This window comes from Crocodylus siamensis, chromosome 12 (assembly GCF_052110815.1).
Source record: "Crocodylus siamensis isolate JL-2025a chromosome 12, ASM5211081v1, whole genome shotgun sequence".
Classification (NCBI taxonomy): Eukaryota; Metazoa; Chordata; order Crocodylia; family Crocodylidae; genus Crocodylus; species Crocodylus siamensis.
In genome coordinates this window covers 2461442-2479084 of record NC_143406.1, presented here as the reverse complement: position 1 = coordinate 2479084, position 17643 = coordinate 2461442, and the positions used below count along the sequence as shown (strand labels likewise).

General features: G+C 51.5%; 1 protein-coding gene across 1 annotated transcript; it reads right to left on the bottom strand.

Annotated features, from left to right (window-relative positions):
- Window positions 1–2461: 2461 nt before the first annotated feature.
- On the bottom strand, window positions 2462–13427 carry NECAP2 (NECAP endocytosis associated 2). Its single transcript, XM_090024076.1, has 8 exons — window positions 13257–13427; window positions 12171–12271; window positions 10694–10798; window positions 8917–8998; window positions 7375–7483; window positions 5869–6046; window positions 4674–4749; window positions 2462–3967 (listed from the first exon to the last, which is right to left on the bottom strand). The coding sequence occupies exons 1-8, from the start codon at window positions 13346–13348 to the stop codon at window positions 3919–3921; spliced, it is 792 nt and encodes a 263-aa protein (XP_089880202.1). The 5' UTR covers window positions 13349–13427; the 3' UTR covers window positions 2462–3918.
- Between the last annotated feature and the right edge of the window lie 4216 nt (window positions 13428–17643).

Sequence of the window (17643 nt, the reverse complement as noted above, 5' to 3'; positions counted from 1 at the left end):
GAAACCTGGTTATGTCGCTTGATAAACCAGACGCTCAGAAACCGCTCAAGGGGTCCGATCAGGCAACAGCCAGGGCACTGGATGCGCTGGTCCCGACTTACCCATCCCGTGCCCTTCACCTCTACCGCACCCGAGGGGGCTAAATCCCCAGCACACGACAACCCCCAACATATGCACCATTCACCAAGGATGGCCCGTGCCCCGGGGCCATCCTCCAAGGGGTGGACACGTTCTCCTCTTCCGCAAGTGGGATACCCAGCAGGAAGAGCTGGTGACAGCCAGGGCTTTGCCTCCAGGAGCAGCATTAATAAGAGAGCAAAGTAAGCGGTCGTCAGAGGGGGTCTCCTGACCCTACAACTCCAGGAACTCCTCAAATTGCACCCCTGGGGCCCTTCGGAAAGCCCTGCACACCTGAGCCGGATTGAATCTCTCTTCCGCCGTAGAGGAACAGCAGCTTCACCTACCCCGAGCTCTGCTCGCCGGTGCTGGGCACGGAGGCAGAAAGGGCTCAGACGCTGGCGCTGCCCACGGCGCTCAGTGAAACCGGTCCAGGCCCTTTGTTCGGGAGTCAACAGAGCGGCGTTTCCTTTTCCAGGGCCGCGTTACTATAGAGCTTAGCACATGCCGTCGGGGGGGAAATGCCTCCAGCAGCCCGGGGTAGGGCACCGCGGGAGGAAGGTGCAGCTTGCTCCAGCATTGCCACACTTTGTTCCTCCTCCTGGTAACCCAGGTCAGGGGCTGGGCCGCTGGGAGCTTTGTCCCGCCAGCCCGCAGCCCTTTATATAAAGCCCCCTGACATGCTGCTGCCCTGCTTTAAGCTCATTAGCAGCTAGGATGATTGCACCACAAGCTGGCTAATCAACATCCGTGGCAGGCTGCTAAAGCAAGTCCTCAGGAAACCCGATGGCCCGTTCCTAAATTCAAGGCTGAGGCCAAGTGCTCCCAGGCCCGAGACCCCTTCAGATTACAGGGAGACGGCTGGATCACTGTCCTGGGGACAGGTTAGGACTGCTGCCACTTCAGTTTGGACAGATGTTTCAGGATATTTCCCCTACCCGTTCTGTTTCTGTGACCTGCCAAACTCTCCTGCCAAGGGGGGGAAGGAAAAGCTGCTAGGGGTCAAATCCACCCCGAAGATTCCCAGTGAAATAAAGCCCTAAATCCCAAACTGTATTTTTGTGGTGAGGGGGAGAGATGGGGAGACCTCTCTTTCCCCATCCTGCCCTTCCTCAGACACAAAATTGAGTGGAGAAGACTGACCGGGCGAGGTAAAGGCAGCAAGATCATGCTGCGAGAGAAAAGGAGATTCAGGGGTGAATTCCTCCACCCCCTTTCAATCCCATTGAAGCACCCCCACCATTTTTAAAAGTGTGCATAAGGCTCCTAAATCACTTAGGTGCTTTTAAAGGGTGTTGGTTGGAACCCTATTTGCTTTTAAAGTCCTGCTTTTCTTGTATCAGTCCTCCAAACGTAACTCAGTCTTCCAGAGACTTGTTTCAACCCTTTCTAGGCTGCCTGAAGTTAATTAGCCGGTGGGACGGCTGCAGAGAACAGCCAAGCATGCTAGCAAATCCCTCCATTATCAGGACTTTAGATTGTGAGCTGCTGAGGACAGAGATAGATAGGGTTTTACTGGCACGGGACAGTCCATAGCACTGTCTCAGGGACTTGCTTTTTCCCCATGCAATAAAGAAACAAACCCAGGGAAGCTGGAGCTGATCTAACAAAGCTACTGGTGCCATAGCTATCTCCATGATTTACCCTCCCTTTGGTTTTCCCCTCTGCCTGCCCCCCCCAGGAGAAAGTGATCTCTTTTACACCCAGCACTTGCCAGCAGGCTGTTAGCAGCAAGAGAAGCAGATGGGCTGAAGGGGATGCACCACTCCTCAAACACTCGTGCTTCCAAGAGGTCTGATCCATCATCACTTGCAATCAACGGGAGATCTTCCCCGAGCTCACAGGCAGCTCAGAGCTCTCCCCAGAAGTGACTCCAGCCAGTGCAACAGTAAAGCAGAAGGAGCCAGTCTTCCCCTCGAGTCCTTCAGTCGATCCCGTCTGTACAGGAGTCTCACTGCCAGGGGACCAGCAGAGCTCCCCTTGCTCTCAGGGTTTAGCTGCCCGAGGGCAGTGGGACATCAGCTCCAGGTTCCCACATGTCCCTCAATGATCCATCCCATTTTTCCCTCCCACTGCCATTGCAGACTGAATCAGCCACCACCCCAGCCCTTCCCTACACCCGGCCTGCTCACCTCCACCCCACCATGACACTCAGATTCCTTAAGGTTAAGACTCGCTGTTGTCACATTTCTGCTCCTCTCCCCTGGCAGAACTGCAGCAGGTTTGCAGAGAGGAAGAAAGCAGGGGACAGCTCCCTGCACCATCAAATCCCCTCCTTAAATACCATCATAGCGAGGCCCACCTGACCGGGATCCAATGAGTGGAAAACCAACAGGAATCCAAATTACCATTGAAACATGATTTTATTACTTATTTAATATACAACATTTCCCACCCGTTTTTTTTTTTTCCCCCTGTGTGCTTTTCTAACTGCTTAAAAGAGGGTAAACTAATCCTCAGGATAGATTTAACATCAGAAATCAAATACTCATTATCTGGTGTAAAATGAAAAAAAAGGTAAAGCTTGGAACACTGAAACCAGAGCAGTACTTCACATTGGTATAGGCCTTCACCTGAATATAAATAGATAAGAAAATATTGTGGGGTTTGTTTTAAAGGAAAAAAAACCCAGAAAATATAAGCCCAGCTCCATTAAAGATCAATATAGTTCTGTCCTTCATCGCATCTAGCTATGTCACGGACTAATAACATATCTGTGAAAAGCAAAAATCTCTCTTAAAAATAAAAGAACAATAAAAAACAAACACCTTTGGGCAGGGAACAAGGAATCTCAGAGTTTCGCTTAGATACGGTTATTTAAAACACAGTGAGATCCAGCTAAGAACTCCTCTCTGGTCTGACTGACTGCAAGTCTAAGTGCTCAGTAACTTCCCAGCTGGCTGTTAACAGCTTTGCAGGCTGTTAGTGACATGAAGGCACTTTGGAAACTATGAAGAAATGCAGAGTTTGCGCTCAGAAAGCTGCAGACAGGATGATGCTGGACAGTGTTAAAGGCTGTGACCCCTTTATATGAACGCTCCTTCATCCGTCATACTCTGAGACGGGGAATGGTTCTTCTACTGTGTGAAGCATTCAAGGTGAGAAGAGTACAGGGGACAACCCAGCAGTGCATTATTAGTCACTGGTAGCCAGTTGTTGGCCCGTTAGACCCTCTGCTGCACAGGCCAGCACAGCTCCCTACATATTGCACAGACCACCAGCAGCAGCCAGCAAAATACAGAGAAGACTTAAAGCAAGCCCAAGTCTTCCGATACCGCTCCTAGCTCTCCTCCAGCCTTCTGCTGCTTGAAGGGAACAAAAGTCACATCTGTCTTTGGTGACCTTCATTCGCATTAACCAGAGTGCGGTTATAGAAAGCAAAGGGAAGAAGACGCGAAAAGGAGCATTCCTGGATACGTGCAAGCACCGCAGCGTGCTGGTCTGGAGAAGAGCAGCACCCACCATGTCGACTGTGATCTGAGCACTGAATTAAGGGCCCCTGCTGTGGGTTTTTCCCAGGAGCACACACAGGCTCCCAGGGTTAAGGCATTCACTCCCCAGCGCCAGAGCATTTAGTTCAGCATGGCAGTCACAGGACACTTGATTCTGCATGGCTCTCGCGCCTTTCCTGTAATGCCCACGGAAACGACAGAGGCTGCCACGAGGGAGGGGTCGGGGGCTTCAGCCTGCTCTCTTTGGCATGAGGGCGTTGGGCTGCTTTCCCCCGGTGTTTGGTCCACAGTGAAGAGAAGAGGTTCCTTCCTCAATGTCCCCGCAGGAAAGCAAAAAGAGGCGTCTTGATTAAAACTGAACCCAGCCCGTGCTCTGCTGATTCTGGCTGGAAGCAGACCTGCGGAGGGGGGAACGACAGGAGGCTTTTAGGTGTCCGAGTGTTCGGCCTGAGGTTGGCTCTCGAAGAGCTGTGCCCTCAAGCCAAGACTGATTCACCCCCATGATCTCAGTGCAGACAAGTTCTCCCACAATTAACGGGGAGGAATCACAGCAGCCCAGTTTACTGCTGCTGGAAGAACGAGGAGGTGCAGCCTCAGGAGCCCTGGGCATGCACAGGTGAGTAACAGCACCTGTGAGGACACAGTAACTTGCATGGCTGCTTACACCCAGGCTAGGCTAACCATGAGCCAGTCACCCCGGCACAGCTTGCTCTCGATAAAGATACTGCCAGAGCTGCAAACAGATCTCTACTAGTTCAGCACCACAGCTCGGTTATGCTGCCCCAAAGCGGTACGGGAATAACGCAAGGCTTGGCAGACTCGGTCCTCATGGATTCAGTGCTGTTTCTAACAGATATAGGCCTCCTCTTCGAACCCCCACTGGCCAGCTGCTGGTTTGAACCGTTCCCCTCTCACTCGGAGCTCAGGGAAAGATGTGAGGTAACGGTGTGAAGCACTACTGGCAGCACTGAACTGCCCGAGAGAGATGGCTTTGATTTCCAGGGCTGTCCATATAGCACGAGATCCATCATCACCAGAACATGGCTATTCCCACCCAGGAAGCCAGCTGCGCTCAAACATGCTACAGATCAGGGAGGGCCTTACCCTGAAGCTTTGGCAAAATCTCCCCAGACATCGGTGGTGGCGGCAGCGCTGGGCTGTGGCCAAGGCAAAGGGGTATCTACCAGAAACCAGGAAACAAAGAGGATCAGAAGAGAGACAGAGATCAGATTTCCGCACCAGAGCTTATTTCCCCATGCACACCTATTTCTAAGGGCCCAAAAGCAACCCCTCAACTTTGCCAATGCACATAGTCTAGGCCAGTTCAGCTGTTCCCAGTTTAACTAAAGGGGCTTTTCAATCCATTAATTATCAGAGTAACTTTGATGCAGGTGACTTTCATGGAACAGATCAAGGTAGATGCAGACATTACTAAGAGACTGCAGGTCTGCAATGCAGAGCGGTGCAAGCCAGGAAAGGGCAACAGAAACCACATTCAGACATAACATGTTTTTCATACAATGATTGCCCTGGCTGGCAGACCTACATGGCAGTTCCTACGTTCCTGATTTCGTCTCCTCTTTTTCACCTTGCTAAATAAAGGCTGCAATATCTGGAGGATGGAGAACTGGGTTTGATATAAAGTTATATCATGAAGGAGGCTGGCTCTGATAATACCTGGCTTGTGAGGCATTGGTTGGTAGTCAACGCTGGCCATGAGCCTTCCAGCAGATGGACAGCATTTGATTTACCGCACCAAGTTAGCCAGGTCAGCTGCTCTGAGGCAGCTTCTCGCAGGTCTGCTTGGATCTCCTTACACACAGACCACTAGCAGGCTATGCTTCCCTAGTGAAGCTGATCTCAGCTGTCTGTCCATGAAACAGACTACGTTCTCCACTGAGCGTGACGCTCATTTGAGATACCAGGGCTGACAGAGACCAGGCCACACCTTGCGAGCCTGGAGAGAGATGTAGCTCCCAGCAAAGCTCTAGAGATCAGTCAGGGTCTGAATCTCACCAACTGCACAGCCCACAACACAAGATGCTTGTCTAAAATTAGCACCACCCCATAAAACATGCAGCCATGGGCATCCAAAACAGCTTGCTCAGGTTAAGGAACTGGCCTAAAAAGAATCAAAAGCTACACCTCTCCTGGGGGGTAATTCTCATCGACTCAAGTGCTATGTGGCTAAATGCCAGAGGGCACCTAGAGAGACCTGCTACCATAGCACTGGGTGGTACAGGGATCCAGACTGCTAGACAGACCCAAAGAGAAGCAAGCATTTCCACTGTAAACAGACCTGGGTTAGCAGGGCCTGGTAGCTGGGAGTGTGTGGGAAATGATGGAGGCTGCTCCCCTAAGGGAGGGATCACAGCTGGCCCCTTCCCTCCAGGGGGAGGTGGGAGTAGGCTCAGGCCCCCTGGCCCCGACAGGCGCGATCTGCTGCTCGCTGCAGCTCCTTCCTTCTTCTTCATATTCTGAAGGGAAATTTCCACGTAAGATGCAGCCTGCGACCCCACAGAGCAGGACATACTGCTTTGGCCCAGCTCCACTCCCCCCACCAGCCATTCAGCTGTTCACAAGCTGCTGCTGAGCACAGCAAAGCGCCAGTACCTTTTACACTCCACTGTGAACGTGGCCATCTCAGCCAGCCCCAGGCACTGAACCCAGACTGTCCAGAACAGAGCTGGCATCTGAAGCTGGGAGCTATATCAGCCTCATTCCCCCTGTGATTTGACGCTGAGGGGATGTTTAAGACCCCCAAAGGTAGGGTATGCGAGTGACCTCCTGTGAGAGGGTTTCAGTACAAAACTGTTCATTCTTCCTGTCCAGCACAGCCCAAGAAGTTTGAGAGGTACAAAGGAGGCAGGTGCTACAGCCTCTCGTGGCCTTGTAGCTAAAGCAGTTCATGTTTTTCTATCATGGGGAATGGAAATACCCTCCCCCCCACACACACGTTCTGGCTGGGAACAGGGATGGGGTTTTGGAAACATGCAGAACCACTCACCACTAGATCACCATCGAAATCACAGTCAACCATGCAGCTTTTCTGTGGGTCAGGCAGGGCACAGAGCCACACTTCATTCTGGCCAGTCAGCCCTATACACCCCCAAGGGCTCACCTACAGAGGGCCCTGGCTGTGAGGGGTCCTAGCATGACCCACTTACCTGCATCTGTGAACATACAGCATGACTGGAAATTCATCAGTGAGGCACCGCCTGGCTTGTCCCTTTGCATCTGCTCTGGAGCCCTCCGTCTCCAGCATGAAATCAGAAGGGACCATGCTGGGGAAGTCCCTGTTCCCCCGTGCACTACCAGGAGTGACCAGGAATAACGGTCACAAGCTGGCAGAGGGGAGATTCAGGCTAGATATCAGGAGGCGCTACTTCACGGTCAGGGCAGCTAGGAGCTGGAACCAACTTCCAAGAGAAGTGGTGCTGGCTCCTACCCTGGGGGTCTTTAAGAGGAGGCTGGATGTACACCTTGCCGGGGTCATCTGACCCCAGTACTCTTTCCTGCCATGGCAGGGGGTCGGACTCGATGATCTGCTCAGGTCCCTTCCGACCCTACAAACTACGATACTATGAAGAAAGCAGCCAGTGGGGGCAAACCCAGGGTCGCCCCGGTCTGGGGCAGGTGTGTGGGTGTACACTGGTGGCTGCGCTCAGGCTTGCCGGTGTCAGCACTCACATGGACAAGCTCCAAGGGGCAAAGCCACACATCAAACAAAAGGATCCATCTGACTAGTCATGCTACCCAGGCTTAGCCGGGGGAGGCAGCAGACTAGGTAAGAGAAGTACCTCACCGCAATGTTGAGTTTGATGGTCTGTCCCTCCTTGAAGCTCAGGTCCAGTTTAGGCCCCTGCTCTGGGTTCTGGGCCTGTTTTGCAAATTCACTTTGCTGCCTAACCCACCTGCGAGGGGCAAATAAAAGTCATTAAATGAGGAGGGCAACAGCAGGAAGAGCCAACATCCAAATAAAGTCCTATTCAAAACAAGTGGCTTCCCTTATGGTAGCGGCACAATGAATCTTTAGACTCTTGTTTGTGTGGGTCATTTATACCGTTTGCTCTGGGCATTCTTCTGGCCCTGGCCAACTAACAACAGCATCAACGAATAGAAATTAAATAATAAAAATAAATTAAAAATATAATGAAAATAATAATCAATAGTAAAAGGGATGATAAGACTAAATTATAAAATAAATAATAGTAATAATAAATAAGCACATTAAGTAGCAAGAAATAGTAAAGAAATAGCAAGCGATAATGAATAATAAGAAATGACAAACAAATAGCAAGTAATAATGAAAAACAATAAATTATAAGTAATAAATAATCATCATCATCATTATAAGCAGCATTTCACTTGTTTACCGCCCACTGGCTTCCAGGCTGCCAGTGCTCAACTGACTGAACTGCACATGCTGGCCCAAGAAACTACTGAGAAAGCCAGTGCAAGACAACACAGGAAACCACTAGCAATTTCAGGCTTCAGACATTTTTCCCCAGGTTCTCAACTAGGTCACTTTTGAGCTGTCCCTTGCTCAACCCAGAGTTGCTTGGATTCTAGAAACATAATCTATGGGCAACACCAAAGTGATGTGCAGGGAAGGCAGGATAAGGAAGGAAGCAGTGATTTTTTTTAGAACTATTTTGCCCAGAAAAAGGCTTCAAGCATGCTCCACTGCGGTCGTGACTCCTAAACTATGCTCAAGGGTCTTGAGGACTAACCAGCTGCTGTAATGTTCAGAGCAGCTTCTCCTAATAGCACCCATGATGGCAGCCCCCCTGGATCGGCAGGCCTGTCCAAGCTGCAAGAGACAGCACAGTCCCTTCCACGCTGTTCTGATCCAATATGCTCCGGCACTTGCCATAGAGGCAGGAGAAGGAACTATAGGTTTGGGCACAGCTCCATCTTCTGCTACCAGCTGGAGTTACAATGAAGTCATTTCTGAGTGGCTGCATCCCCACTTCTCTGACCACAAAAGGGTTAGGAAGCCAGCAGCATGAGGGAAGGAAGCTTAGGCAATATTAATTGGGAAGAGGTGATCATGGGCTTTTACTTGTGCGTGCATGTCATCAAATAATGCTTCCTTTTCCAGGGGCTGGGGAAATCTTCAAGAGGACAAGCACTGATGCTAATGACTTCATCTGTATGGAGACAGGAACTGAGCTGGTTCAGAGGAATCTGCAGGCTTCCTATCCAGCCCACCCCCCCCGCTGACTGGGCTTCCCTGCTTAAGCATGTCGCAAGCCAACAGCTTCCTCCTCCGGCAGTTTCAGCATGCAACTGCCACCATGCAGATGCTGCAAAAAGTCACCAAGATGAGGCAGAGACGACTCACTTGAAATGGTCTTGCAGGGCAACGTTGAAGTCGAAGGCGTCACCTCGGTCCACAAACCCCACGCCAATGAATGCGTGGCGCCCTGCAAAACAAAGGAGAGCAAGCACTGGGACCAGCAGCGAAGTGGTGAGCCTCCAGCTCAGCCAGCATGGACTCTCGCTTCCCCTGCATCGTGGGGTCACATGTCCCACAGCTTCCAGAGAACATGCTTAGCAGCAGAATCTTACAGCCCTTCCCAGATGCTGCCAGGCGGCTTGGCAGAGGCCAAGGAAGCACCCTCCTCCCTTACACAGTACCTTGAACAAGTGGCCTGTCTATCCTGCTACACAGACCCTAGTGTTTTCAACTGTTCCCCTAAAAAAGGCAGCACTTGCAACTTCAGAACAGGCCCTTTCAGTGTCAGGAGTGCATCAAGAGGGGTAAGGCAGTGAGAGCAGGAAAGGGGAGGCAGCACTAGGTAACCAATGTGAACTCTTTTATCCATTAGGAGACAGCTGCAGTGAGTCAGGGCAAAATCTCAGCACCTTTACTGGTCCTTGTCACGGAGTACACAGCTGTCTCACAGTTTGCAGTCCCCTCTATGTTTTATCATAGGCCATGTTTTACCCCTCCTTTGATCATTCCCTGCAAAACTCAATCAGCATTTCACTGCTCTATCCCTCAACCTGAATGTTATTCCTCACTTCTAATTTTTAAGCTTTCAGGACCTTCTCCTTATGCTGCCGGTGACAAGTAAATGAGCACAAGTTGCTGTGGAAATGCAGGATGTATCCTCAATACCAAGTCACTGCCAGGGTCTTGGAAATTCACAGTCCTCTTCTACGACCTTGCATCTCCCCCACTTCAGCACATCTAAGTAGCCAGCTATCACTAAGCTCCTTTACAAATCAGAAAGCTGCTAATCAAATTAGCAAAATAACGGGTGCAATTAAGATAAGGAAAACAATGGACCACCATTTTTTTTCCCACTCCTCAATTCATGTGTCTCAACTGCAACCAAGTAAGGTGTCAGGGAATTATACTTTGACACTTAATGCTATACTGGTGCTGAAGTTGTGCGATTTATGCACACGACTAACCCAGCATCATCAGTTTCCTTGTGCTGCCCCTTGATATCTCCACCCCTACCAGCTGCAGCCCTCCCTTCCTCTCTGCTGAGCCTGTCACTTTACAGTGCTCTCTGTAACATGGTTTCATTTCCCACTAGGAGTTGAATTCAGGCCTGGCCTGGGCACCAAGTTACACCAGTTCATATAAAACTGACTGAGTTACCCTGGGGCAACCTTGTGTGCAGAACCTCTCAGGCTACATTCAACACTGCTTATCAGTTCAGCTTGGGTCAGCAAATACACTGGCACAGAAACATGTTAGATCAGTCTAGCACAACTTAAAAATTGGTTAAATAAGCCCACATGCCAACTTATTGGTTTTCAAACTGGTTTCAGTTGAAGCAGTGAAAATCCTGTAATTTATCTTTGGTTTCTGTTCAATCCACACAGGTTGCTGAAATACCAGTGCCGAGTCCTGACTTTGGATGGATCTGATCTAGTATCCCAAGGAATGAAAGGCCCCTCATTCTACTCCCCTAGGTTTTTACTCTGCCTCCGAGATGCAATGTTTATTTAGTCCTTTGAAATGAGGAATCCTTCCTAGCTGGAAGACTAATCTGGACCAGGCCAACGGAAACCTCCAAGATAAACTTAAAAATGTATTCATCAAGAAACATGCTTGCCTTAGTATGCTGCTAGGAAAGAAGAGAGCTTAAAACCTCCCCTACCATTTCCATCTTCAATCCGAACGACAAAATATCGGCTGGAATCCGTCACACTCTCCACAGCGATGCCAGGAAACTGGTCCACGGGGGCCTGGGCAAAGAGCTCCCCTAGAAACAGAATTGTATGTGAAGGGCAAGGACTCTTAATGCTAAAGAAGAGGAGCCAACACAACAGTGCCATGTCTCAGAGCACAGCACGCACAGGGACAGTGGCTTACACAGGCTAGGGAATTAAACACAGTGATACACCAAGGTCTTAGGTATTTACAAGCTGCACATATCAACAGAGAAGTTAACCTACTTACCCAGCGTCTTCCAGGAAGCCTACAGCAGAGGATAAAATCCAGACAGAAACCCAGACTGAGAAACCAGTCCAACCACTACACTACATGTCCTTTGGGGGCTGAAATCCATTAACCCAATTCTCAGTTCTCAACATAAGGCTCTTCTTACACAGCTGTGACTGAGAGCAAGCTCACTTACATGACCTGGGGCCAGTCCAGCCCCAGAACTATGGTCAGGAAGTCCTGGCAGCAGTGGGATAATCACAGAGGTAGTAAAGCCCAGGCAATCACTACAGGCAGCATACGCTCTGCGCATCTTTTCAAGGACTGATCCCCTTCTGAGCAGGCCCCAGGACAGGGAAAATGAATGACAGGGCCACAGCTACCTGCAGCTCTCTCCACCCAGACCAAGAGCAGTGGCAGCACAGGGAGAATGGAAGCTTTCTAACAAACGCCGCCCGTCTCTTTAGAAAAATGTTCCATCTTTGAACCAACCTGGCTGCATCAAGAAAGCGAAACGCACAGGAAGCGTTTCCAACAGAAACTACTGGGATAGGGCAGGAGATACTAGTTGTAGGGGCTAACCAGATTTTTCCCCCCTGATTTCATTAAAGACAGACTCCCTAGCACAGACTATAGTTTTGCAGTTTGCAAGGCTTCTTCCTGCTCAGCCTCTTAAATGCCTTGAAGAGCTAACAAATCAGCATCTAGCTGAGATTATTCTGCCACAAAAGGGGGAAAGGGGGCTTTAAACCCGCTGCTCAAGTTGAGTTCCCTTCCACAGCTTTTAACTATTGTGCATCATTGGGGCACCCAGGTACCACAAAGAACTGAGGAGCTGATCAATCCAGAACCAAATACAGTTGCAAGTCATGTGGGAAACCTCAGCAAACCTCCTTGAAGAGGAAGAAGCTGCCTTAAGGCATTTTAGCACCAACATACAAGCACCCATGGACTTTCCACATATTTATTTTAAAGGGAACCGAATTCATTCTCTCAGCTGCAGGGTAGTTCTGGGAGGTGTCCCTGACCCCAGCCTCCAGTGCACACAGCCAAGTGCGTGGATCGTTCCTCACCACGGTTGCTCTAACAAGGATCCATGAGCCTGCTCTGTAAGGTAGCCCCTTTCAAGCTGCGGGTGAACGGAGGAAGCCCCAGGTCTCACACACACAAATGCTGCACTCTTTTCCCTTTACCTGTAGTCTTATCCTCGAGTTTGATGAATGCCATCTTCCCCTTCGACGTGATCCGCAGCCTGCCGCTCCACGCTGGCTGGTCCAGCTGCCATTCTGCAGCCCTGCGGGTAGAAACTGTCATTAGTGTCTGAAAAACCTCCCCAGTCCCAGGCTACATGGCTAAGTCCCTCTGATTACTCTGCGTCTCACAGCAGTGCTCAGAGATACTTACACCTGGGACCGATGATGTTCTTATCAACTAAACTACAGTAGCGCTCAAAGGCATAAAGCAGAGACCGGGACTCCACTGCACCGGGCGCATACAGAGAAAGTTCCTCTCCTGGAGACAGAGGCATCGTACAGACACGATGAGGGAGGCACTTGCAGAACCAGCGCCTGAGTTATTTTCTATCCATCTGGTATGCCTGGGCAAACACCCAGGAGTAGAGTTGGGGAAGGAGGGCGAAGTCACCATGAAGCAAGCAAATTGCACACAAGAATCCAGCCCAGTGCAAGAGACGTTTCCTCGCTCGATTGGTCCTTTCCCAACTCACTCGCTCTCATAACCGAAGCCCTACGCGCACCGATTTCTGCTTCGGAAGACAGAGGTGGTATTCATCCTCACCGCCCGCTTCTGCTCAGAGAGCCGGCCACAAAGACATACAGCCCTTTGCCCCCGAGCAATTAAACAATTAGCGCAGCACTCTGACGGGGAGCCGTGCACAAGGAGCCTGCTTGGGGAAGCTGTCCGGCTGGCTGAGCAGGGACCGCCGGGCCGTCAGCTGCCTCCTGTCACCGCCAAGTTTCGCTCCGTGACCACGGATCAGCTTCCCCTCCTGCCAGCGTGAATCAGGCAGGAAAGCCCCGCACTTCAACGGAGACGTGCAACTACTTCCTCCCTATTCGGGTACGGGCGCTGTGCTGTGAACCCCCCGCACGCTGGATCCAACGAACCGGGAACCTCGTGTTTCTGGATCCATCGCTAAGCGCACGGAGAGACCTCTCCTCGCACCAAGGCAGGAGGCCGCCCCCGCCCCGCGCTTGGACACCACGTCACTGCCCCCGCCATTGCCCGGGCTCCCCCCACTGCCCCCCCTCAGGGCGCACCGGTGTCCGCGGTTGGAGGCGCGCGGCGGCACGCGATACACGTGCACCTCGGGCTTCACGCACAGCACCGACTCGTAGTCGCCGTCCGCCATCGCTGTCGCACCCGGAAGTCCGCCCGCACCCCGCCTCCGCGGGCCCGGCACCGGCTAGAGCGGCCCTGCGGTGGTTGGGTGGGCGTTTCTGCGTCGTCTCTGTGGGTGGGACGGCCCGCCAATGGGAGAAGGGGGGGCGTGCTTTCGGGCTCTATGGCACGGCCGGCGGGGTAGAGCGACCCATGCCCGGAGCCTCCCTCCCGCCTGGAGGACCACGTCCCGGCTCGGCCAATGAGAGCGGCCGCCGAGCCCCGGGCGCGAAGGCTGCTGGGAGCGGAATGCAGAACAGCTGATGGGCAGGGGAAGGACGGAGAGCAGAAAGTAGAGCAGTCGATGGGCGGGAGCACAAGGCGCAGCAGCAAACCAGACAGAGCAGCAGATAGGAGAGGGAGCAGCAAGCAGAGCAACAGATCAGGCACAGAACCGCAAGCAGAGCTGCTGATGATGCAAGAGCCACAGGGCTGGGAGCACAAAGCAGAGCAGCAGACCAGGCACAGAACAGAAAGCAGAGCAGCTGATAAGGCATAGCGCACAGGGCTGGGAGCAGAAAGCAGAACAGGAAATAGGACCGGGAACAGAAAGCAGAGCAGCTGAACACTTGCCCCCACACGCGCGCACTGCGTTGTGACGGGGGTGGTGGGTTGGCCGCCGGCTCTGCGATGTCGGGGCATTGTTCCCTAGGTAACCAAACTGGTACAAGTCCCCGTTATACTAGCAGGGCTTGGCGGAGCGAGCCTCCCGCACCGCACCGCGGCCGTGGGAGCGGGTTCGTGCCTGGTGTCGGCCCCGCAAAGCTGCGCCCGAGCCAATGGACAAGATGGGTGGGTGTAGGACCTGCGTCAGGGATCCACGAGACCGGCAAAACCAGCAGAGAGCGTGAGGGCCAGGCCCTCCGGCGGCTTAGGGATGAGCCGGGAATGTAACGCAAATACCAGCCCCCACTGCCCCTGGAGATCACAGCTCTCCTCTGGCCCCCCAGAGCTGTGCTGTGGCATGCCAGCACCTGGCTGAAGATGCAGCGGTGAGCTGGAGGGCAGTAGAAGCTGCCTCTGGCAGGGTCACAGCATCTGCAAAAAAAACATTTGGTGCATCTCATGGGATCCGTGCCTTAAGGCATGCTGCGCCCTAGGCCTGAAGAGAAGTAGGGGTTCTTTAGCCAGGATTTGGGTAGAGGTTACCTGCTTTTGAGACCCCAGAAGTGCAGACAAAGCAGGGAAATAAATGTCTTTCCAAACCTGTGGTGGGGCAGATGCTTCAGCATGAGCACAACTAGCAATGAGCTAGGGAGTTAAACAATTGCAAACATATATTACAAGCCTGAAACTTCCTTAAAACCAGTATTTTTAAATGACTGGTTCTTTTCCTTTGAATACACCCCTACCATGGGATAACATAGAGCAGACAGTCGTTTCATAGTTGTTAGGGGCTGGAAGGGACCGTACAGATCATGGGGACCTTACCAGCCTCCCTGCTCTGGGACAGGAAAGGCTGCTGGGTCAGATGACTCCAGCAAGGGCATCAAGGCATTTTTTGAAGATCGCAGTTTGCAGCTTGGGTTGGAAACATGAAGTGCAAGTCAACTCCAGAGCAAATACGGGAAGCGCGTCCCAAGCAGAAAAGGAAACCTCGCAGTCACGCGTCATGTACTTGCCCATGATCAGCAGACCAGATCCTCCTCTGGACGCACGCGGAGGTGGAGCGTGTTGCATGCTGCTGGCCCTGCGCAGTGCCTGGGGGCTGGTTGAGCTCTCGCCCCATGACTCTGAAGTGGAGCACCTGAGCAGAGAGATGATGGGAGTTGCCAGGACTGAGTTTATGTAACTGGAGGTCTGTGGATGATCACTCAAAATGGTCCTTGAGATGCATCCCTCTGCAGTCCTGCTCCATCTCCTCCTCGTGCTGGGTGTCGTTTGCCTCATTTGCCGATTTGTAGAACAGGCACAACCAGCTGTCCAGTCCGTGGCATAGTCTTCATTCTTTTGCTACGTAGGAAGAGCAGCTTCTCACGTGCCATCAGGACCTTCATCTACAAAGAGCAGGGATAGCCTAGTTGGTGTTATGGTCTTAAGGAATCCTGGGCATGACTGTCGAGGGGCAACTATGGTCAAACAGCCCCAAATAGGAGACCAGCCCTCCCAGCATGTTTGAGCTGGGTCTGGTTCCAGGGGACTTGACCTTGGTACTGCCCCTCAGTACCTCCCTCCCTTCCTGGAGCAGAAAAGTGGCTCCTGCTCTTAAAAGTGTTTGCAAATCATCAGGAGGAGAGCAGATCTGCCCACAGGATGGCAAGCAATTTGAGGGCCATGTGGATCAGAAGCAGGTAGTACCTGGAAGAAGCCAGCTTCTTAAAATGGCAGAGGGAACCTGCTGGGAGAACTGGCAGTCGGTTAGCGGAAGGTGGTAACAGGACAAGACCGAAATGCCGACAAGTGTCATAAGTACTTGCATTGCAAATAGAGTTTTGACTGGTGCCTTCATACTCCATTGAGACTATTGGCATGTCAGGACTTTACAGTATGAAGTAAATTGGTTTCAGAGACTGAGTCTGGTGGTTGCTCTTGCATTCAGTGTTCCCCTTAGAGGAAGAGTAATTTCATCCACAAACTCAGGAAATGCAGGTTCACCTTCTGTCTGTCAGAAACTGACTGCGATAGTGGGTAGGTCACTTAGTCCAGGCTGTAGATGAGAGCTAAGGTAAAGGAGTGAAAACACTACCCACTGTCAGTGAGTTTTTTTGGATATGGGGCTATTACTTAATGTAGATACAGAGCATCTGGGCCAGTGGTTCTCGGGCCTTGGCTTTCAAGGCAAGAGCATCCACCTCTGCTCTTGGCCCCAGGGAATTCTGCCTTCTCCAGAACCGGTGCTTCCAAGCTTCCCTTTAGAGCTAGCAGAGCAGGAGCATCCTACCCAGTGCACGGGCCAGTGACTGAAGTGAAATGAATAGGACTGGGGTGACTTGGACTATGCTCCCAATGGCCAGCATCACACCACCCCAGGCACCATTACAGCGTGAGAACAGGAAGCTTCACCTGGCAGAGTTCAAATCTCCTTTTCAGCTGCTTGTAGGGGGTAGCTGACTTGGGGACTGTCCCCTCCTACAGTGGTGATGTCATCAACCGGTTCACCAGCATCGAAGACATTTGTGTAAGCCAAATCTAAAATCACACGCAGACACACGAGCACACAGGTATTCCCAGCCACGAGGGTACAGACACACCTTCGCCTTGAGCTGCGATTATAAATGGCAGTTAGCTCTGAAGAGAACCAAAAGGTGCCTTGGACTATTGTAACTCGCATTCATTTTAGCTTTCTTGCATCCATTTTAAAACAAAATGACGCAGCAGCCTCCAGCTTCACTGGTGCAATTGGATACCAACTGGATGACTCCTACCCTCCCCAGCTGGTCAGACTCCAGTAATACAGGGGCAGAGGGAGAAGCTGGGAGACACCTTGAGCCATCAAATCCTATTTCCCACAACTGCACAGACATTTAGAGTAGCCCCCAGTGCTTTCTTTAGTGCTTCAAGACCTTGGTCAGAGACCTGCACTGCCCCAGGTGAGCGACTTGCCCAGGTGCCAACTTTGGTCGAGGCTTAGCTTAAAAAGGGAAACAAGTCTTTTGCAGAATAAAAGCAATTTTCTACCCTCAGCGCTTTGTCTGCATCACAAATGCTGTGCTTGCCAAAAGGATCAGAAGGCTTCAGGATCCTGTGAGCAACACGTAGAGCCGCTCTCATGAAGACAGTATCAAGGTAGAGGGCTGGTGGCTAGGAGAATGCACGAAGCACTTTGCCTTCCATTCAGGAACACCAACGCAATCTCAGGGCAGCTCCAACCCGTTAGCTCTTCCCACTATTCCCAGTCCAGGTAAACCATGTAGCTGCAGAATTTGAGGCTTAGGGCTTTTTCTTTGAAGAGAGCCCACAGCATGAGCAGCTTGCTCTTGGTACGCAGCGTGTTAGATCACTCCTTTCAATGTATCTGTGGTCGTCACACAAATGGGGAAGAAAAAAAACCAAACAAACAAACAAAAAAAAAAACACTAGAAAGGTCCCCCACGTTCATGGACAAGCCTGAGATAAACATCTGAAAGAGAGGATGCAGAAATCAAGTAATTTCACTCCATTCACTGCAGTAAGAAGCCACTCAGTTCCCTCCCCCAGCCCTCCACCTTCATGATGCAGTCTTTGATTTGATAAAAAGCTTACAAGCCGAGATGTCACTGTCCAGATCTGCATGCAAAGCCTGGGTGGGATGTGAAGAGCAATGCGCATGAAGGAGTTCAATACAAA

Coding starts and splice junctions, on each gene's coding strand:
- NECAP2 (XM_090024076.1), bottom strand. CDS start 13,348: ATGGCGGACGGCGACTACGAGTCGGTGCTGTGCGTGAAGCCCGAGGTG. Junction 12,272..13,256: donor GCCTCCAACCGCGGACACCG/GTGCGCCCTGAG, acceptor TTCTACCCGCAG/GGCTGCAGAATGGCAGCTGG. Junction 10,799..12,170: donor ACTCGAGGATAAGACTACAG/GTAAAGGGAAAA, acceptor TTCTGTTTCTAG/GGGAGCTCTTTGCCCAGGCC.